The sequence below is a fragment of the Amblyomma maculatum genome, chromosome 5 (genome assembly GCF_055883805.1).
Source record: "Amblyomma maculatum isolate TAMU_Amacu chromosome 5, ASM5588380v1, whole genome shotgun sequence".
Taxonomy (NCBI): domain Eukaryota; kingdom Metazoa; phylum Arthropoda; class Arachnida; order Ixodida; family Ixodidae; genus Amblyomma; species Amblyomma maculatum.
Window position 1 is genome coordinate 91,631,360 of NC_139348.1, and position 19,122 is coordinate 91,650,481.

A 19,122-nucleotide genomic window follows, 5' to 3' on the forward strand; every position below is an offset into this window, starting at 1 on the left:
AATCTATTGAAATTTTTTTACACACCTCGGCTTACCCAACAATAATTCTTCCATCCAATGCCTTCCAGAAAAGTATTGGGGAGTAAAATGCTGTTTTACTCCTTTCCTTAATGTGGACAGTTTGACCCAACATCACCACTTAGAGAAGGTTACCTTTTGCTGGTCTCAATAACTGAAAGGCTGCAATAGCTTCAACTGTAACTTATGAAGCTTAAGATAAATGTAGGCACTTTTTTAACCCTTTATTTGGTGCAGTGCAGCCTCTGTTGCTTGTGCAATGGTAAGCTTAGCACACCAAACACTAATACCACAGTGAAATACAATATGTAGAAAACTGCAGCTGGCAACAACTGGTCATGACCTTTAACATGCTGTCAAATCCTGATATGTCCTGACCAACCACAGCAAACAAGGTCAGCTTAGTAGCATTTGAATACATCAAATAAGCCAGAGTCGTAAATATGTAAGCTTACTTCTCTTGAAGTCATGAGTTTTAGCAATGGGCTATTCTTTGCGGCAGTTTTCAGTGTGGGCGGACCTTTACGGCAGAGTTAAGACGTCAACAATGTTGTCAACTAAGCACCGTGAGATGAAGCACACGCATATTAAATTCTTTTAAAAAAGAAAGTGACACGAGCACAAGTTTTTCTTTTTCGTTCGTTAACAAATATAACAGTACATTTATTCCCAGATATAGAAAACTATTTTATCGTTGTCTGTAACAACACGGCCAGAGCCGAGTGTGCGAGTGGCAGGCGTTCGTTCAGAGGTGGACATTGGCCTCGACGTTCAGCTGTGCCTTATACGGCTCGAGGGCGGGCGTCACCTCCTTCTCCACAAACTCCTTCACCTGCATTGAGTTGGGACAACACAAGATTACCTTCATGAACAGAGCATCCGAGCTTCTCGCACTATGGCTCAGTTAGCTAATGCATGCCACGTGTGGCCTTAACATGAGAGCATAAGCTTATGCCTATAAGCTGAAGCAGGTTGCATGGAAAAGCGCTACAGCTGTACTAAAAACTGTTTTGCTGATCAAAACACAGGTAGCGAAACAAAGTGGCGTCCGTGTGCTGTGCAATGTCAGTGCATGTTAAAGATCCCCAGGTGGTCCAAATTACTCCCCAGCCATTTACTATGGCTCCTCTTTCTCTCTCCTATTCCACTGTTAAGGCATGGTCCAGGTGTCTACAGGAAGAAGCGTGAAAGATACTGCGCCTTTCCCTTCCTGTGAACCAATCATTATTATCATTATTATTATTCTCTCACTAGGTTGCCTATAATTGTTACTGCAAACTCCAGTGCAGGTTGAATATGGCAAGCCATAGATATCGACACCAGTCCTCATTAATATTAACCAATGATTTGCTGGCTAAAATGTAACTATCCAGGAAATACCATTTATCACCACATATAAATAGTTTTCTTAGTATGAAAGCACTATAGTACTTCACAGAGCAAATGAGAAAAACTGGAGGTACTCGTGTCTAAAGCTTTGACCTTTGAGGATGTCTCTGAGAGGTGGTAGTTGACAGGTGACATGGCCGGACATCGACGGGTCAGCGGTTTCTGTGATATTACCTGTCTTAAATTGTGATGAGTTAGGCGAATTCAGTCTCCTATGCAAAGGGCAGTGAGCCTGGCCCATTGCAACAACGAAGCTCAGATAAGTTGGCCAAGCGGCATGAACAATAGCATGAGAGAAGACACAAAGATAAACTATGCCAAACTTCAGGATGTAATGTCAAACATCAACACTAGGTGTGTGAAAGGTAAGAGTGGATTAAGATAACCTTATAAGAGTCTAAATAGGATTAAACCAAAGTTTCGATAGACAGCCACAATGAAGGACCATGTCCTTCAAGCATTACATGTCGCAACATCCCATGTATACACAGGGACTAGTGCTGTTAGGATGTTCTTGGTGAATGTTGTTAAGAACAATAGTACAATTCAGTCGCCAGTATTTTTTTTAACATATCATCCGTTAGCTCATTAATGCAATGCCGTGCACAGTTTTCTCGCTATTGCTAAGCGCCATTTTCTCATGCTTTTTATCATCGCTCTTCCTTTTTCAGTATTAAGAAGCTTTTTACCAGAATTTGTGAAAACTCTTGGCTTAACGTATCCTTGTTTTTCACAGTGATACATATTTCTGGACAGTTATCTTTAAATCCCCGAATGCGTCCCGACAGCAACAATCAATCTTGCACCAGTGAAGTGGTTTCCGGTCAAAGGTTGCGACTCCCCAAATTGTTGCACAAATATGGGGCTAGTTGCATTCGAATCTGTGTGGCATGCACCACAGAGCTGCTACTCGCAACTTGAGTCAGTCACGAAGCGAGAGTCAAACTGTTAGTCAACAAATATGTGACTGTCTATGGGAACAGACCAGCCCGCATGTCGTAAGCAGCGATTCCTCACAAGCTTGCGAAGAAGACAACCATAGACAGTACATGACACTGCAATGCCAGCACAGGCACGTAGAGAATACAACATAGCGTTGCACTCACTCCTTGGGTCATGACAACCGCATTCATCAGAAGCTGTGGTAATGGGCATTGGCTTTATATTGTCATGGCTGATCTTTCATGGCTCTTCAAGATATATCCAGGAAAAGGGAAGTTCCTCTGGTTATTAAGCTGCCACACTGTTGCATGTTATCGGCGATTAAGTGTACCCTCGAATTCTTTTCCTTTGTCAGCAAGGGCTGGACGTTGGGGACGGAGGTTGGCTTATTCAGAGTCAAACACACTGCAATACAGTTTATACATATTTATGAAAACCTAGTTTTGTTTTTCTCGTGTTCTCCATCACCAACGATGTAGGAATGCAACCCACCTGTTCGGGGGCGCGCCCGATGAAGGAAGAGGGGTTGAGGAGGGAGTCCAGCTGCTGGTGAATGGGGGCGAAGTAGCTGTCCGCGCGGATGCGCTCCACCAGGTCGTTGGCTAGACCCCGCTCCTTGACCTGTGCGGCCGCCTCGTGAGACAGCACTCGGATGCGCTCGTGGCAGTCCTGTACACCAGGCAAGGGGAATACAGACGCTTTGTTTTTGATTCTCTTCAACAAGTACCGCCATACTAAAGCATGTACACTGAATCGCCAATAACTGGGTTGCAAGAGAAAAAAAAAGGGCTGGACATAGCTTCGCGATAAGCAAAACAAAATTTTCGATGCACTGATAGAACTCGCAGCCTACGCTTTTTTTTGGTATGCAAACCTCTCTGCGCAAAAGGATTTGCATTTAATGATTCAATGGCTTTACTTGTGGCTTGACAATGCCATTACCTAAATGAGGCGGACAATGGGCTAGGGCTATCTCAACCATATCCTCTTATGGTCTTTTGGCTGCTGCTGCCCCCTAAAGCAGGACTCTGACCTCACCTCGCATCTTTGGACAACTCAACAAAGCCCACGTGCATTGGCAACATTTTAAATCCTCAAGCCAAAGCAGGCCCAGGTGTGAAGACGGGTGATCACATATCGGACTGAAACACATGAACCTCCTGTGAACCTTCTCGATTATCACAAGATGCAGAGCGATTGGCCAATTAAAATCCTCCAAATTTTCTGGCATTAGGTAAAAGAGTTCATCTAAGGGTGCTGGCACAGAGTTCAATGGCCAGAACAGAGTAGAGAGGCCAGTGTACCTGTCTATTGCCACCTGCCTTGACCATGGCCATGATGATGTTCTCGGTGGCCATGAAAGGCAGCTCCTGGCGGATGTGGGCCCGGATCACCTCCGGGTACACCACCAGACCCTCGCAGATGTTCTGCAAGGTGTTGAGCACCACGTCCGCCGTCAGGAAACCTTCACCCAGGCTGATGCGTCTGCACAAGGGGAATGGCACCAGTCTTGCAGACTTTGCTGCAGGGGGCCGATTTCTGGCAGGCCTAGACGTTGTCAATAGACCCCCTTGTGACTTTTGTCATCTATCCATGTGTCTCTAAACGATGAGCAAAATGTTTACTGTGCCGAGGAAGCTCTAACCAAAAAATAAAAGTGAAAGGAAAGTGTTCGTCACAAGCAAAACAGGTTCAAAAGTGGATAATTTTTTCCACCACCAAGGCCCCCTAAACTTTGGTTTACACTGGGGAAGGGCCATTAGGCATGCAACAATTATTAGGCTCAAGCACTCCAGTTCTTTTTTTGCGAGTCAACCTGTTCTCTTTTCTTCCGTAAGTTACGAAACTTCCGCAACTTGCTAATACCACAGTTGTATGTGCTGTCGATCATCACATATGAAGTCTCTATAGTGCATCATCAGCATCAGTCACGCTGACTCCGCTCCTGAAAAGATGCCTCTATCCCAATAATCCCCATCGCCGATGTTGTTCCAGCAAATTCCCTCCTTTCTGCATGGCTTTCATTTTGGCCTCGTGTGCGTTTTCTTGTCATGTGGTATCTGAATTAACACTCTTACAGACTGCTTATTGCTTCTGCAAATAATGTGTCCCGCCTGCAAATTCAACTGAAACACCTCCAACTCGCAATCATTCCCTAATCCAAGCTGATCGGTCTCTCGATGTTGCACCTGTAACAGAAGAGACGAATATCACCGAACATGGCACAGCCGAGAAGGATAGTGAAGATACCTAGCAGTGGCGCCCCCTTTGTGGCACTGCTTAGCGTGAAAAAAACACCACAGACAACTGTCACAGAATGTCACACCACATGGGATGCAGTAACTGTTGGAGACTGCATAGCACTTACCTTCATTCCTAGACTTTTTGTTCCCTTTCAAGATCTGGTGCCCTAGGTGAATATACTGCAAAAACACTTAAGAGATGCTTGGTTTGGTTTGTGAGGTTTAACATCCCAAAGTGACTCAGACTACGAGAGAGAGAGATGTGACAAGGCATCATCTGCTGGTTTGCTTTTTTCACAGTCTGGATTTAGCTCATCAGTACTCTGCAAACTATACGAGATTCTCAAACAGGGGTGCACAGGCTTTTCTGGGGTCTTTCAAAAATAAGGGTTCAATGCTGCTGAACCGAAAATAGAGCGAAAGCGTTCTTCTTCTTCATCGCCTTCTTCGTCTTCTTCTTTGATGTCTTCTCACCCTCGAGGAGCAGGAGGGTCCACGGGCAACGAACCACGTGACGAGCTGTTAGACCTGGTATAGTATTGCTTTTGCAATAAAACCACTAGCGTTTGCAAACATTTTTTGGCTGGGTGACAAAGTAAGCTGCAGCCCCGTGCAACTTTTGAAATGCAATGCAAGAACTGCAGTGTCCCTAATCGGGTAACCCTATTCACAAAGAGCAGCTAGTCGATTATCCTTAAACTAATGACACAAACAGCAGAGGGAAAGGGCGGGGAGCTAGTAAGACTAACTCGTGCAACTCTTCCAAGATGATTCTGGTGTACACATATCACATGGTTTAATTTGGTATATAGGGTTTAAAGCTACAAAGCGATTCCAGCCGTTACGAATGCTGCAGTGGAGATCTTCGGATAATTTTCTGATAATTCGGATAGTTTTTTTTATTGTGCTATGATATCATGCAGTAAGTGGGTGTCTTGCACAGACCTACAGGTAACAGGAAGAGTTATTAGTTCTTATCGTTAGTCTATCTTCATGGTGTCACTGTACTGCGACTCCTGTTGCCCTCGCCTCTTCACAAGGATTTTCGCATGTGCGTTCAGTCCACTCCAGTGCAGAAAGAAGTGGTGCTCACCGGTTGGCGCTGTCATCGAGTGTTCGCTCCATCCACTGGGTGGCCTGAGTGGCCAGGGGGTCTGCAATGAGTGCCATCAGGTGCCGGGAGAGGGCGCAGCAACGCTCACTGCGCATAGGGTTGCGCTTGTACGGCATGGCCGAGGAACCAATCTGCGTCTTCTCAAAGGGCTCCTCCACCTCCTTCATGTGCGCCAGCAGACGAAGGTCGGTGCAGATCTGCCAGAGAAGAAGTGGCGCGATTCTGCGGCAGTCTAACTCTCTTGGCAGCTGTGTCACGTAAGCTGGCCCACTGCATTTTTGTTGACGATTACAGATCTTCAAGAAGAAAGGAAAGCTACAGCCAATGAGCACCCAACTCTCGGGTCTTGATACACACTATGAGTTGTTTTAGGGCTCTAGCTCATGGTCTCTAAATAGCAAGTACTTAGTTGTTCTTTGCAGTCAGGAAGCACGCGATGAGCACTAAACGAGCGGTGGATTGCGCTTTTTCTCCGCCATCATACAGATGTTGTAAACAAAAAATTATATATCAAGAAACAGCATGCAAAAAAAAGAAAAGAAGAAACAGCCCTGGCACCCTTAGAAAAGGAACTCCCAGAAAGACACAGCCCTCTTTATGATCAATGACCGGGAAGGGATAGCAGGGTTTGAAGCAGCCACTTTCGTGCAACTGAGGCACGTCCTCTGCAATGAGAGAGAGGCCGAGGTCAGCAGTTGCAAGAAATGCCACATAACCCGCTAATAACCACAAGAACTTTCTTTTTTTTTTTTGTCCTGCTCTTTCTTTAGTCCGAGGTACCACCATCTGCCAATTCTTGAGGTAAATCCTGTTATATGTGGGCCTCAAGATAGTAAAGGGGTTTCAAACAAGTATGTGCTGCAGGCCTTCTCCCTCTTATAAGACGCTCTGAATAAATACGGCACTTCTTACGCGGACACAGAAAAGCAATGAAAGGCATAACCAGTCTCGATCATGGTGGACTACATTGCAAACAGATTGGCTCCCAGCACAACAAGGCAGGCACCACCACATTGAAACTGTGGAGACAAGGAGTGACCACTATGTCATTCTTAGTGTATCTCTAATGCTGACACATGGACATTTGGTTGACAACGTTTGGACACTTATGCGCTACTAGCTACACAAGCTACATGCTTGCATCGTGCATTGCGTCTCATCTGTCCCCTTGTGTAGCGAGTAGCGCAGAAGTCTCCAAATATGCATCTCTCACTATAGGCAATGCAAGGCTGCTTGAGCCTCCATCAACTCAGGGCAGTCTGCTAGTTCAACAAACTGCTCTGCACATTAAGCAACACCAATTCTTTTTTTGTCATGCCTACACCCGGAAAACAATCTTGCTTTGGCAGGTACCGGCCAACAAGTCTGGCGCATCTAGCGTGTTCAGTTCCATTGGCATCCCGATTGCTATCTGAAGAAATTTATGGATGGACACCTGTCTTCATACAGGCTATTAAGATAAACAGAGTCAGGCAGACAGCCAGAGCAACCAGTCAAGTCCAATTGGTGCAACAAATATCTCACAACTCTTGCTTGTAGCCTTCAGTCCACAGTGAAGAAATTTTGAGACACATAAGTTACACTTCCTCCCAGCTTTCACCGACAGCATTTTTCATCCTGAATGTCTCTCATTGCACCTCTTCTCTGAGCATTAAAATTCCGCAATTCCTTCCTCAGCTGCAGTGACTAATACCGACATCATTAACCCATGCATACTTTTGATGGCCTTTGCTTCTTCATGAAGCATACAAACACACAAACACAGAGACGGGTGGTCTCAAAGGCAGCTGCCACAGACGGTCAGATTACAAAGTGCCACCTACCTTGTGAACCGAGGCGCCGAGGCTGGCCAGTGCAGCCAGGCAGTCGACGTCAACCTTGCGAGTGTAGGTCTGGCCACAGACAATGTACGCGCTGCGAAAGGCCCAAGATATCAGCTACACGCCGCTTCATTTCTCCACAAGTGCAAATGTACTAATCCAATTACGTAGAGCGCAAAAATCAACTTTCGTCAGCACCAGTCACATAACAGCACAAACATACTCATGAACATTGGGAAATTCAAGAAAATCAATCAGGTTTAAATATCGTCAGTATGGTCACCATTTCACACCTTCTTGTGCCACGCCCACATTGAGTCTAACCCACCTGTCTGAGCGCCATCACATGAATTCATTGAACTTATTGTATTGCATCATTAATTCAGTATAGCATGTAACACCTATAATGCATACCTTAACCCCGATATTCCCCAATCAACTAAAAGTCATCGTAGCCTTAACTAAAGCTATAGTTGACCCGTACTGATAATTTCAAACACAGCATTTTCCCCCTAACAAGTGAACACTGGGACTCAATTTCTGCCACAACGCGGTCCCTTCCATTGCACATATTTTTAACAGCCATCGATACCACATGATTTTTTTGTTCATTTTTATATTACTTGTGTTTTGTTTATGTGTATTGCTTCATTTTCTCAGCATCTGTACCATATTACATCCGCTGTGTTTGTAAACATGTTAAGTTTGTTTTGTACCTTGCCATTTTAAATGTTGTTTTTCTTCAATAAGTAAATAAAGGCACACAGCTGGCAACAGAGAGTAGCAAACAAGACCAGAATGGTTTGCAGTGCATTCTTTCGCTGCAGTAACATCAGAGCGTGGATACGCACCAGGCCTTGGTGAAAACAAAAGGTGTACAGTTGCAGACTTCGATAAGTGCGCAACACACAGACACCTGTACCTAATCTTGGTAAGTGGAAGGGAGATGAAAAATTTTGGGGGCAATTGACTGGATTTTTGCTAAAGCTAGTGCTAGAGCATACAACTTTTCAACTCTGCTTATGTACGCAGTACTAAGGAGCATGTTAAAGTCGCGTTATTTTTTTTTTTTCTTTTTTGTTGCCCACAAAATATGCTGCCAACTGCATCATCTACACAATGGCACCATCTACAGATACATTTTCATCTAATGTACTGAGTGATTTTTAGCATAATTTTGTCGACTAAACAGCATCACATCCGAATCCCTAATTATACTCAAGGCTTTTGTTATATCCAAGTCTTGTAGCGTCCAAGTCCAAGTCTTTCATTCAATACAGCATTCCAACAACAGGGGCACAAAATTGTAGGGGGTCCTGACCTGCCCCTTCGCTTAGGGTGAGAGAGACACAGCATATGAGCATCTCCCTCTGACATTCATCCTGGGACTACTTCATTGGCTCCAAATCATACGAGCACCACACGTGGTAAACAGGGAAGCTACAGGAGTGAGAAAGCCTCTTCTCTTCCACAGAAACGTCACTTTCAGTTTTTTTAAAGCCGCTTGTCTGACTAAAAAATTTCGGACGGCCTTTCAAAGGTCTCGGGCCCATGCCTCTTATGAGCCAAAAATGAAGCGACATGGAGACCGTGGACTACACCAAGAAAGCGATTCTGGTTAAATGCTGTAGAAATAGGTCAGCCTCTGAACTGGAATGTTCAACAGGCGTAACAGACTTCAAGTTTAAGGAAAGCTACAAAACATAACTTTATACTTAGTGATATAGGTCTTCGTGGGCCTGTATCAAGACAGAGCCCAGCTGAACCTACTCACTAGTACTACTTCGCTTATCATAGCAAAATTTCACTCTTGTAAAAAAAAAGATATAGTGGAAACAACAGGCAGTAAACAGAAATATGTGTAGCAACTGAAAATGTGCAGGAATCAAAAATGTAACTGCAGGTTTGTACCAGTGACGAGTGCCAATTCAAGTAAGCTCCCCATGCGAAGGTTATGATACCATCATGTAGTAAAACGATGCAATAAGTCAGTGCCATTAATTCTCATTTTAAGTCACCGTATCTTATTTATTAAAAAACAAATTTAAAATATTGATGCCATGACGCTCAAGTGCTTGAACACTACAGACAATGAAAAGCCAAGATGCTCACCGCTCGAAGCCGGCCATCTTGGTGACAAGCCGGTCAAGCTCCTGCACCTTGGCGTGGTCGCCCTCGAAGAGCTGAAGGAAGCTGGCCTGGGTGCCCGTGGTGCCCTTGACACCGCGGAAGCGCAAGTCCTCCTGCACCCGCTGCAAGTTGCGCAGGTCCATCAGCAGGTCCTGCATCCACAGGCAGGCACGCTTGCCCACCGTCGTCAGCTGCGCAGGCCTGCACAGCAGCAACACATACAGTTGCACCAACAGTGCAGCCAATATTATCAGTCAATATTACTATTATTTTGCCACTTTCTGAGGTATCATGCATCTGCAGAAGCACTCAGCGTTCAACAAGAAAACAGTGTTGCAGGGCAATAAAAAAAATGTTTACACAGTGGTAAGAAACAACACATGTACAAAACGGTCCAATTTAATAGTACTGCCAGCACTTTTAATTTAGGTAGCAGTGCAAGCTTTACTAGCCTTATTTTTATGTACAGAAATACAACAAGCCACTTCATCCTTGAAGCGCAAAATTATTGTTACCAGTATATACTTGGAAGCATGACCTCATGTCTGGCACGCAAATCCATACTAATCGAAGCCTGCCACACAGCAATATATGCAACCTGCTATTCACTTCCTTGAGCTTGGGTGTCTAACAATGCTTTAATATTCTTCTACTGCAAGAGGCCAGTGTTAATCAGGTATAATAAGGTGTGTCAGGTAAATGAATTAAATGTGCCAGGGCATGTCTTTGGTCGTGGCTTACTGGAAGTGGGTGAACCCGAGTGTCGGCAAAGTGGCGAACTCCGTCGCGAACTTGCACAGCCGGTGGATGCAACGAGCCAGCTGTAAGAGGAGAGAGCGTCAACCAGCCGTGACTTTTTAACTTTTTTTAATTCCTCCCTTTAACACCCCGTTCATGCATACCCGAAGTGGTCTGACAGGCCGGAAAATAAAATAAAAGCATCGGCTCAGCAATACACCTTTTTTAACACTAAATGGACTTCTTCCTACAGGAAGTCCCCAAGTATTGCTAGTTCAGCAACAAAAAATCACACATACTCCCACAAATTGACTGCAAAGTTGAAACCAGTGAGCAACGAGAGAGTGCTGGTTTTGAGTATTTCTTCAGCTCACCCCATCACTCCCTGCTGTAAGCCACACAAAGATGGCACCCCCACCCCAGCTAGCATTGCTTTTAAGTCACAATTTCAGTTGGCTAGCTACTGCGCATTAGGCAGTTTCAAGGAGAGCTTTTCTCTGCAGGCAATTAGCAAATGAAAAGCGTGGTCAGATGCGACAGCACGGTCTATATAAGTTGCAGATTTCGTACAAGACTCTCCAACAATGTTTCTCAGAATTGTTTGGTGGTGGTCATCAAAAGCAATAGCAGCCAGGTTATGCTCACTTCAGAACAGGGGCCTCTCCCAGGACTCTTCGATTAACATTATTGCTTACAAATAAAAAAAATAACCAGCGTTTCCTGTTCAAGTGTTTTTTTTCTATGTAGTCAGTGTGGTGCTGCTACTACAGCCTTTTTATTTACCTTAGTAAAGAATATATTTGTTTCTAAATGCATAGTCATGAGCAATATGAAAGAGAACAAATTTGTCACAGAAAACTGCGAATAGGTACTCTTCGTATTTCTCTATTAAATAGGAGGACAACATTTAGATATTATGCATCCAGGGAAAAACTACAGTTAGAAAACTTGTCGATTTCAAAGTAATGAACAGATCAATGCTCAAACTTCGTTTCATCTCATATTGCTCACGACTGTACATACTAGCAGTTGTATATAAAATCAAAACAATGACATGGCCTTTGTGTTGTGATTGCAATAGCATATCGCTTTCACTTTGAGCAGCTGAATTAGTATTTACTGTGTACTATTTGTGCTAACCACTCCCTCAAATACTCTGCAGAGGGTCTTGCGTTTGGAGATTATTAAAGGTGCACACAGGCACAGAAAACAGTGACTTAAACAACTTAAAAGCAGCACTTGCAAGTACGGTACCTTGGGCAGAAGGATTCCGAGGGCTTCTTTGAGCTGAATCAAGTCCTGCAGTAAGTAAAAGTACATACAACTGTCACAAATCTGCAGACTGCTGGGAACAACACAGCTGGAAACGTGCTGCTAGCATGAACAACATTCACCTCTATGTTCAAGCACAAACAAAAAGTTTGTCCAAACACTGGCAGTGTTTCAAGCAGAGAATACCTTAGAGGACATGGATGCAAATCGCCAGACACAAACCATGCCACTGCCTGGTTTCTACAGATTAGCATTTTAATCTAAACTCAGAACCTCTAAAGAGGCATCCAGGTGTCAAGTATTATCGGAAGAAATCACTTTTATGGCCTTTTCTGGTTAAGGTAACGTTCATCCAGTAGCAAAGACGCACTCATCACTGAGAATGTTATCTCTAAAAATCTTCTCCGCTCTATTCCCTCTATCACTCCATTCAAATTCTTGATGCCATCCCATTAAGCTGCTATCAGACTGCCAAGAGGCAAGGACATAAGTTAAATGGGTCAAAAATGACAACAAAGTAACTTTTCATTATGTGTGGATTTTGCCTTGTACCAGAATGGCACAAAGACTGCAAACATTGACAAGCCACACTGTGCTGGCTTATAAAAATTTCTGGAATAAAACATCCACTGGAAATGAAAATAGAATCCCTGCGACTTTCTTTTTTGTCGTGCTTCGTGCTTCAGGGGGGGGGGGGAATGTTCTGAACTACGTCCAGCTTCACCATTCCATCTGACACTTAACATCAGACATTAAGTCTGAAGTTCTCTTGATTCCTAATGGCATAGGAAAAGGTCAAATTGCAACTCCATTTCCACAACTAACTGCTTCAGGCACGGAGGGTGGAGGACACACTGACAGCTCTCTAGTGTAGGACACATGTGAGGAAACACCCATAATACTTCAGCCCCTGTTCTTTAAAAACTTGGCCACACAAATACAACCACGCAGAATGCGCAAGTCGAGAGCTGCTCGAGGTCTGTCCAAGCCAAGCAGAGTATAGGGCCTGTATAGAGTGCTTCGCGACCACTTGAGGCCAGTTTTGCATACCAAGTCTGCCTAACCTCACGTCATTAACAGATCAAAATCGGTTTCACTAATCACTTACTGGCTTACATGCACATGCTTGCACATATGTACATGTATTCTTTTTTTTTTATTTTTTATTCCACTTTGCTGTCTGGCACACCCGATTTATTCATTTTAAGGATTATTACAGAGTTTTTATAGTTCACATTGCATATCATTGGCACACCTCAGCAAAATGCTACCCTACGTATGTCTAGATAAGCACCATATGCATAATGGAGCTTATCCAGCACTCTCAACAAGCTCTAATCAGGATCTTTCTAGGGTGCTAAAGGGTGTCCTAGATATACCCTAGATAAGTCCTAGGGAAGATTTGTCCAGGGCTGCACTTTGGCATTGCGCACTTTAAGGCTGCAGAGACAGGTCAGCAACCGAGATGCGACTACTGAGAGAATGCAGGGGGGGACGCACCGTGTTGTCGCCCACGTAGCAGGAGGTGGCGCCCAAGTGGATGATGGGGGCTGCCTTAGGGCACTGCTTGGCAAAGACGTGGACATGTGCCATCACGTCGTGCCGTGTCAGACGCTCCTCCTCAGCCGCCGCTGCGAAGTCCACGTCATTCACGTGCTCCTCCATCTCCTTGATCTGCTCGTCTGTGATGGGAAGACCTAAGGACTGCATGCACAATTGGCATTCCTTCAATCACTCTGTTTCAAGAATACGTGCACCAACTCAAGGAGCCAGCCTATTCATATCCTTTCCTTATGATGCACAGTAGCACCCTGGTGAAAACCCAATATGATACTGCATTCAACTGACATTAATAAATAAATTGTAAATTGGTTTATAAGAAAGGAAAGTGCAGTATTTGTCACATTTGTCTGTGGACACCTGAACTGCACAGTACCGGAAGGAATGACGGTGGCAGTGAAAGAATAGAGAAAAGGGGGAATAATTTCAACCACCTGAGGATGTTCAATATGCGCAAATATCGCATAGTATGCGGACGCATTTATCGAAACGCGCCCACCACGTTCGGGTTAAAACCCAGGAACTTCAGTTCAGTAGCCACATGTCTTAACTACTGAGCCACCACTACGAGAGGGCAGTCCGATACCCCAATCACAATTTCATATAGGCATCGTAGGCTCTACAAGCAAGTATATTAACTACTGAGCCACCACGATAAGGGGGCGGTCCAATTCCCAACCACAATTTTATACTGGTATCATGGGCACTACAAGCATCTTCAAAAAATTAATGCCATGCTGACCGGAAGAAAAATTCACAGTTCTGTTCCAGGGAAACTTCAAACCAAGAAAGATGGCTAGCATATTCATTAGAAAAGTTTGTTTTTATTTTATTTATTTATTTACTTGTTTGCAACAGCTCACAAGCTTCTAGTGAGGCATTGTGTAACGAGCAAAGTGTCGAGCTAGTTCATACTAGATATCTAAAGAAAACAAAAGACGAAAACATGAAAGGAAGCATGCATACAGCCCCTAACTAACAACTCAAATTTTATTTTGGAGTTAAAGACATGTAAAATTAGCATAAATGGTGTGAAGCCGACACAATGCCATCCGGTCTCTGAGACACAGTGTAGTCACATCAAAAAAGATGAAAATGATAAACAAGAAAAGAACTACATGCAATAATAAAAGCCCACAGTATAAATGGCTGGGACAAAAAAAAAAAAGTGTCATTCATTTTTGTCATTTTTATATATATATTTTTTTTTCCAAACATTTACCCCGTGGGATTTCACCACTTTTAGTTTTGGGAAAAGAAAATGAAACTTAAAATTGAGATAAAAATGAGTGGTGTTTTCTCTTTTGTGCCAGCTATTTGCACTGTGGTCTTTCACCGCTTTTAGATTTTTTTTAACATTTTTTTATTTTCAGCTTTTTTGACGTAACTATACTGTGGTTCGGTAATCGCACAGAATCACCTCGATTCCACCCCGTTTTATATGTTTATCACTTCAGAATAAAATTTGTGTTGTTAGTCAGTGCCTGCGTCTGTCTTTGTTTCATGTTTTCGTCTTGTTCCTAGTGCTGTTCTTTAGGTTTAGTCATTGTGCTAAGGGCTGTAATACAGATATATCAGTGCCTAGGAAAATAACAGCAAAATCCATGAGTGTAAACCCTATTCAGTAAAATATTAAAGTTATCATGACCAAAACAAAAGCCATGTACAATGAACAATGCGTCACGGAATACCATATTTAAAATAAAATAGATAAATTACACAAAACAATGAAATACAACCATAAGCATATGTACAGTCATTGTCAAAAGTATACAACCCAAGAATTTTTGTTCTAAGCCCAGCAACGAGGCTCGTAAAGCAAATCTAGCGTTCGAAATCTCGTAGACGATAAATGTCGCCCCCATACTTTACATTCATATTCTAGTACTGCTGCCAGCAGTCGCGTTACAATGGTTAAAAACGAACCTCTTGGGTCATATACTTTTGACAAAGACTGTAAAGAACTGGAAAAAGCAAACAGTCGGGCTACCACGCAAACAATGAAAAGGGGAAAATAAAAGTTGAAGATATAGATATGAACGCACTAAGTGTTAATAATGACAAAATGTGTGACTACATGACTATGGAATTTCTTACGGTTGTGCCAAAAGGTGACTTGGTTTCTGAACTTTACCCCAATGCTGCCAATGAGTATAAGACTTCCCCTAGACTGGTGCTTCTGGGGTGAAATTCTTGGAAAAAGAGCTGTAGACCCTTTTCCAATGTCTACTGTCACAAATGTGAGTAGCTCAAGCAAATGAGGTGACTATGCAACACATGTGTCGAAATAAATTTTTAGATTCTTGATTTCATTATATCAGGTTTTAACAGATTCCGCCTGGTGACTTAGTCAACCTGAAAGTTAAAGGGATTTAAATCTCATGTAGGTTCTAAAAAAAAAAAAAAAAAAAAAACTGACACAATACGCTCACTGTAGTTCGTAACACGGTCCGACTTATGAAGTGGTGAATACATAGCACTAAAGACAAGAACGAAGAGCAAGAAGCAAACAGGACAGCTCCTGTTTGCTTCTTGCTCTTTGTCCTCATCTTTAGCGCTATGTATTCATCATGCCACCATACCAACTAGCCCAGATGTCTCTTCTATTACACCATATGAAACGGCAGTATGCATGAGGTCAGCAGAGTTTGCTCTTTTTAAAAATCTAACAGGTGCATTAAGTATAGCTATTAACGCATTCCCATGACTTGACGGAACCAACGAAGTTTATTTTAAGAGTATATATTGATGTGATTTCACATAACTCGCATCAGCATGCATTTTCTATACAAAATAAGACCACATAGCCCATTTGAGATGCTGCATCTTTTGAATACTATTTGGAGTCTCTGTGTTGAAACGCCACCACTGGAATATAGTTGTTCATTTGCTAAAATTTTTGGTTCCTACTATGTAATCTTTCAGGCATAAAATGATTACATTAACTTCGCATTGATGACCGGCACAAAAAAAACTACATGCTTTCCTTGGCTTCAGTGTCTGTTGGATCCCCTTTGTATGGACAGGGGTGGAAGCAGGCTCAAGCATTTTGGAGAAGCTTTGGGAGCAGTAATAAAGCCATTTTGGAGCTGCTGTGGAGCATTTTTAGAGCAGCAAAATGAGCGTTTTGGAGCATTTGAGTTATGACTTGGGGCAAGTTTCTAAGGTCAAACACCTTTGATAATTGCAGTTTTCTCTTCCTGAAATACAAAATCTGTTATCTGATTCCTTTTTATTCAAGTTCAATGCCTTTCTAACTTTGCATTCATCTCTGACAAGACAAACAGCCAAAGCATGTAAAGATATATAACACAGGCTGACCTTAGCGAGAACTTGGAACAGACTAGCAGCAAACGGATGGCGCGCTTCATAACTGAGTACTTACTCTGACCCTAAAGCGTTTGCCTATTTTGACTTGAAATGTCGAGTCTACCACTTAAATGTGCTCAAGGAGTGCCATTAATGAGTTCAGATTAATGGGCACAACATTTGCGCTCTCTATCTTGTGCATATCCTTTTCGATCTTATGTCTGTACTGATAATTTCCTGAGCCCTTGTCAGTAGTGCCGTGCCTTCAGGATCGATAGATGGCACTGAAGGGCAGCTTTTCATCCTTCAGCTTTTTTTACTTCACTGCCCTCTGCCAATACTTCATCATTCTTTTCTTGAGCATACCTGGGGCTCATTTTTAACACCTTGACATAGGCCCTGTATGGCTTTCCAACACTCTTGAGAAGTTTCCTAATGATTCACACTTTTGGCATGCCAATGCATAATGCTTTCAGTATGACTTTATCTGCCGTAAGCCTGACAAGCTTGTCATTGACAAAGAGGCTCGATGGTGAAGTCTTTTTACAGCAGAACCATTAGAAAAACTCATGCAGTTTTTGCAGTTGTACAACTTTCCTAGCAGCTCACAGTAGTTTGAGCTATCTCTTCGCTTGCAACTCTCGCATCTCTCTCCACCAGCAATTCAAAAGGCTGGGTAGAGGTGCTATGTCACATGCACAGTGCGTTTTTTTTTCGCAATTAATTCCCTCCAATTGCCAGTGGCTCATATTAAATTTGTTTGCGAGCAAATATTTATTATGCTCCATGTTTCCCTCCTTCACAAAAATTTGACTTGTATTAAGCCAGTGCAATATGCGTTATACCCTTGCCCACAGTGCTGTGTGTTCCAGTTTTCTTCTAAATTTTATGGCAAAACCTCGAGGCAGCGTTTGGAGAAATATTGCATTTTGAAGCAGGATGGAGCAGATAAAGCAGTTTGGAGCAGAATGGAGCAATTGGAGCAGCACTTCCACCCCTGTATGGACCACAATGAGTCTCCTTCCCCTACATTTTGTATGCTGAATTTTCAACCTCAGGCGTTCAAACAAACATGCCAGCAGATGACACAGTTGAAGCAATCAAACTTCACTTGAATACATAGCATTGTACCTCCATCTAAATGCTGTACAAATTTGGCATGCGAATATTTTCATCCAAAGAAACGTTCCAGCTCTTGGAGCCAAAGACAGCAAAATGAAGCTGCAAGCGTGGCTCTGTTAACATAGGCAAGACACAATTGCCAGCAAATAAAACTTCTTCGAAACCTGCTGGCTTCAACTAGAGAAAGCGACAGTGTGCTCTACTTAGCATTTCCACCGAAATGCCCATCACTTGTCGACCTTCCCGATTCGTCATGCAGTCGCAATTAAGGTTCAGCGCACCGGGCGAAACCAATCATGCCGCCGAAAAAAGTTTATTTGTCGAAATTCAAGCCGCTTGATATGGATTTTGCCGCTCGAAGTGGTGCCCGCCGGAGAGCTCAACAGCCCCATTATGCCGAGTAATACATCTGATGCACGCTCTTATCTTCCAGTCTGGACAGTCAGCAGACGGCGGTGTGCTCGTAAAAAGCTTCGTCTGCAACGCGTACACCATGACAACTACGCTGCACGTGCACGCGCGTTAAAGCTGTCGGCGGTGGCTGCAACTATATGAGGTATATACCTTCTCGGCGGTGGCCAGGTAGATCCACAGCTTCCTCCAGGTGGAGAATTTCTTCTGGTCGCTCCATACGAATGACATCTCCGGGCTCGCATAGCGCGACGACAGAGGAGTTTGGTACTTCGTGTGTACGCTCATAATGGCACGATCGACAGAGACGGCGGCGAATGATGAACTAAAGCAAGCAGACCCGCCGAGGTTCAAACGAAAGCGCGATGGGCGACGAAAGGAGACTGCTTCTTCCCTACAGCTACTCGAAATGACCTTCCGAGGTTACGGCGTGCCTTCGTCTTCCTCCTCACCACACCAGGGTAACGCGTATATCAATGCGTGTGTATCTTATCTCTGCGACATCGCTAGTCATCCGACGGGCTGTGTACGCGTCAGACGAGAGTGCAGCCGGTGCAGCAATCGTCGTCGGTTCGCCGGCAGCTTTCCCTGTATAGCGACAGCGGCGACAGGTAGTTAATAATTGCAATGCCATTCAACTACCCAAGCCGGGAACGCAAGTGACGCGCTACAAGCCAAAGCTATGCGTGTGTGACAAAAATAATGAACAACCGCTGCCATCCACGTGAAACTTGAAAAAAACAAAAAAAAAAAAAATAACAAAACGATAAAACTGCTAGACGTATCTGAACCTGTCTGAAGCTTTGAAACCTACCTACAGCCTGCAATTTACCAATGGACTTATGACTGAACTGAGAGTCAAGTGCGAGCTGCGAGCCATGCGAGCTCTCATATTTCTTTTTTACAGGGTCTTGGCAACGTTACACTGGTTGTTTACTTAATGTTTACAAATTAATCAATTTCTCAAAAATTTTTTGTAGTCATAAAACCAAAATATTGTATGCAGAGGTAATTTTAAATAGAATTAAATCTTGTATCCGAAATATATTCTTAA

At 43.4% G+C, this 19,122-nt stretch overlaps 1 protein-coding gene across 1 annotated transcript; it reads right to left on the bottom strand.

Annotated features, from left to right (window-relative positions):
* Window positions 1-643: 643 nt before the first annotated feature.
* Window positions 644-18,792, bottom strand: Adsl (adenylosuccinate lyase). Its single transcript, XM_084603889.1, has 10 exons — window positions 18,222-18,792; window positions 13,167-13,370; window positions 11,649-11,693; window positions 10,398-10,477; window positions 9,639-9,857; window positions 7,530-7,620; window positions 5,686-5,903; window positions 3,654-3,834; window positions 2,842-3,018; window positions 644-850 (listed from the first exon to the last, which is right to left on the bottom strand). Exons 1-10 carry the CDS (start codon window positions 18,354-18,356, stop codon window positions 764-766), a joined length of 1,437 nt encoding a protein of 478 aa, XP_084460015.1. The 5' UTR covers window positions 18,357-18,792; the 3' UTR covers window positions 644-763.
* Between the last annotated feature and the right edge of the window lie 330 nt (window positions 18,793-19,122).

Excerpts from the sequence above, each read along its gene's own strand:
- Adsl (XM_084603889.1), bottom strand. The coding sequence starts at position 18,356 with ATGAGCGTACACACGAAGTACCAAACTCCTCTGTCGTCGCGCTATGCG. Across the intron at positions 3,019-3,653 it reads AGGCAGGTGGCAATAGACAG|GACTGCCACGAGCGCATCCG; the intron begins GTACACTGGCCT and ends CCTGGTGTACAG. Across the intron at positions 851-2,841 it reads TCGGGCGCGCCCCCGAACAG|GTGAAGGAGTTTGTGGAGAA; the intron begins GTGGGTTGCATT and ends AACTCAATGCAG.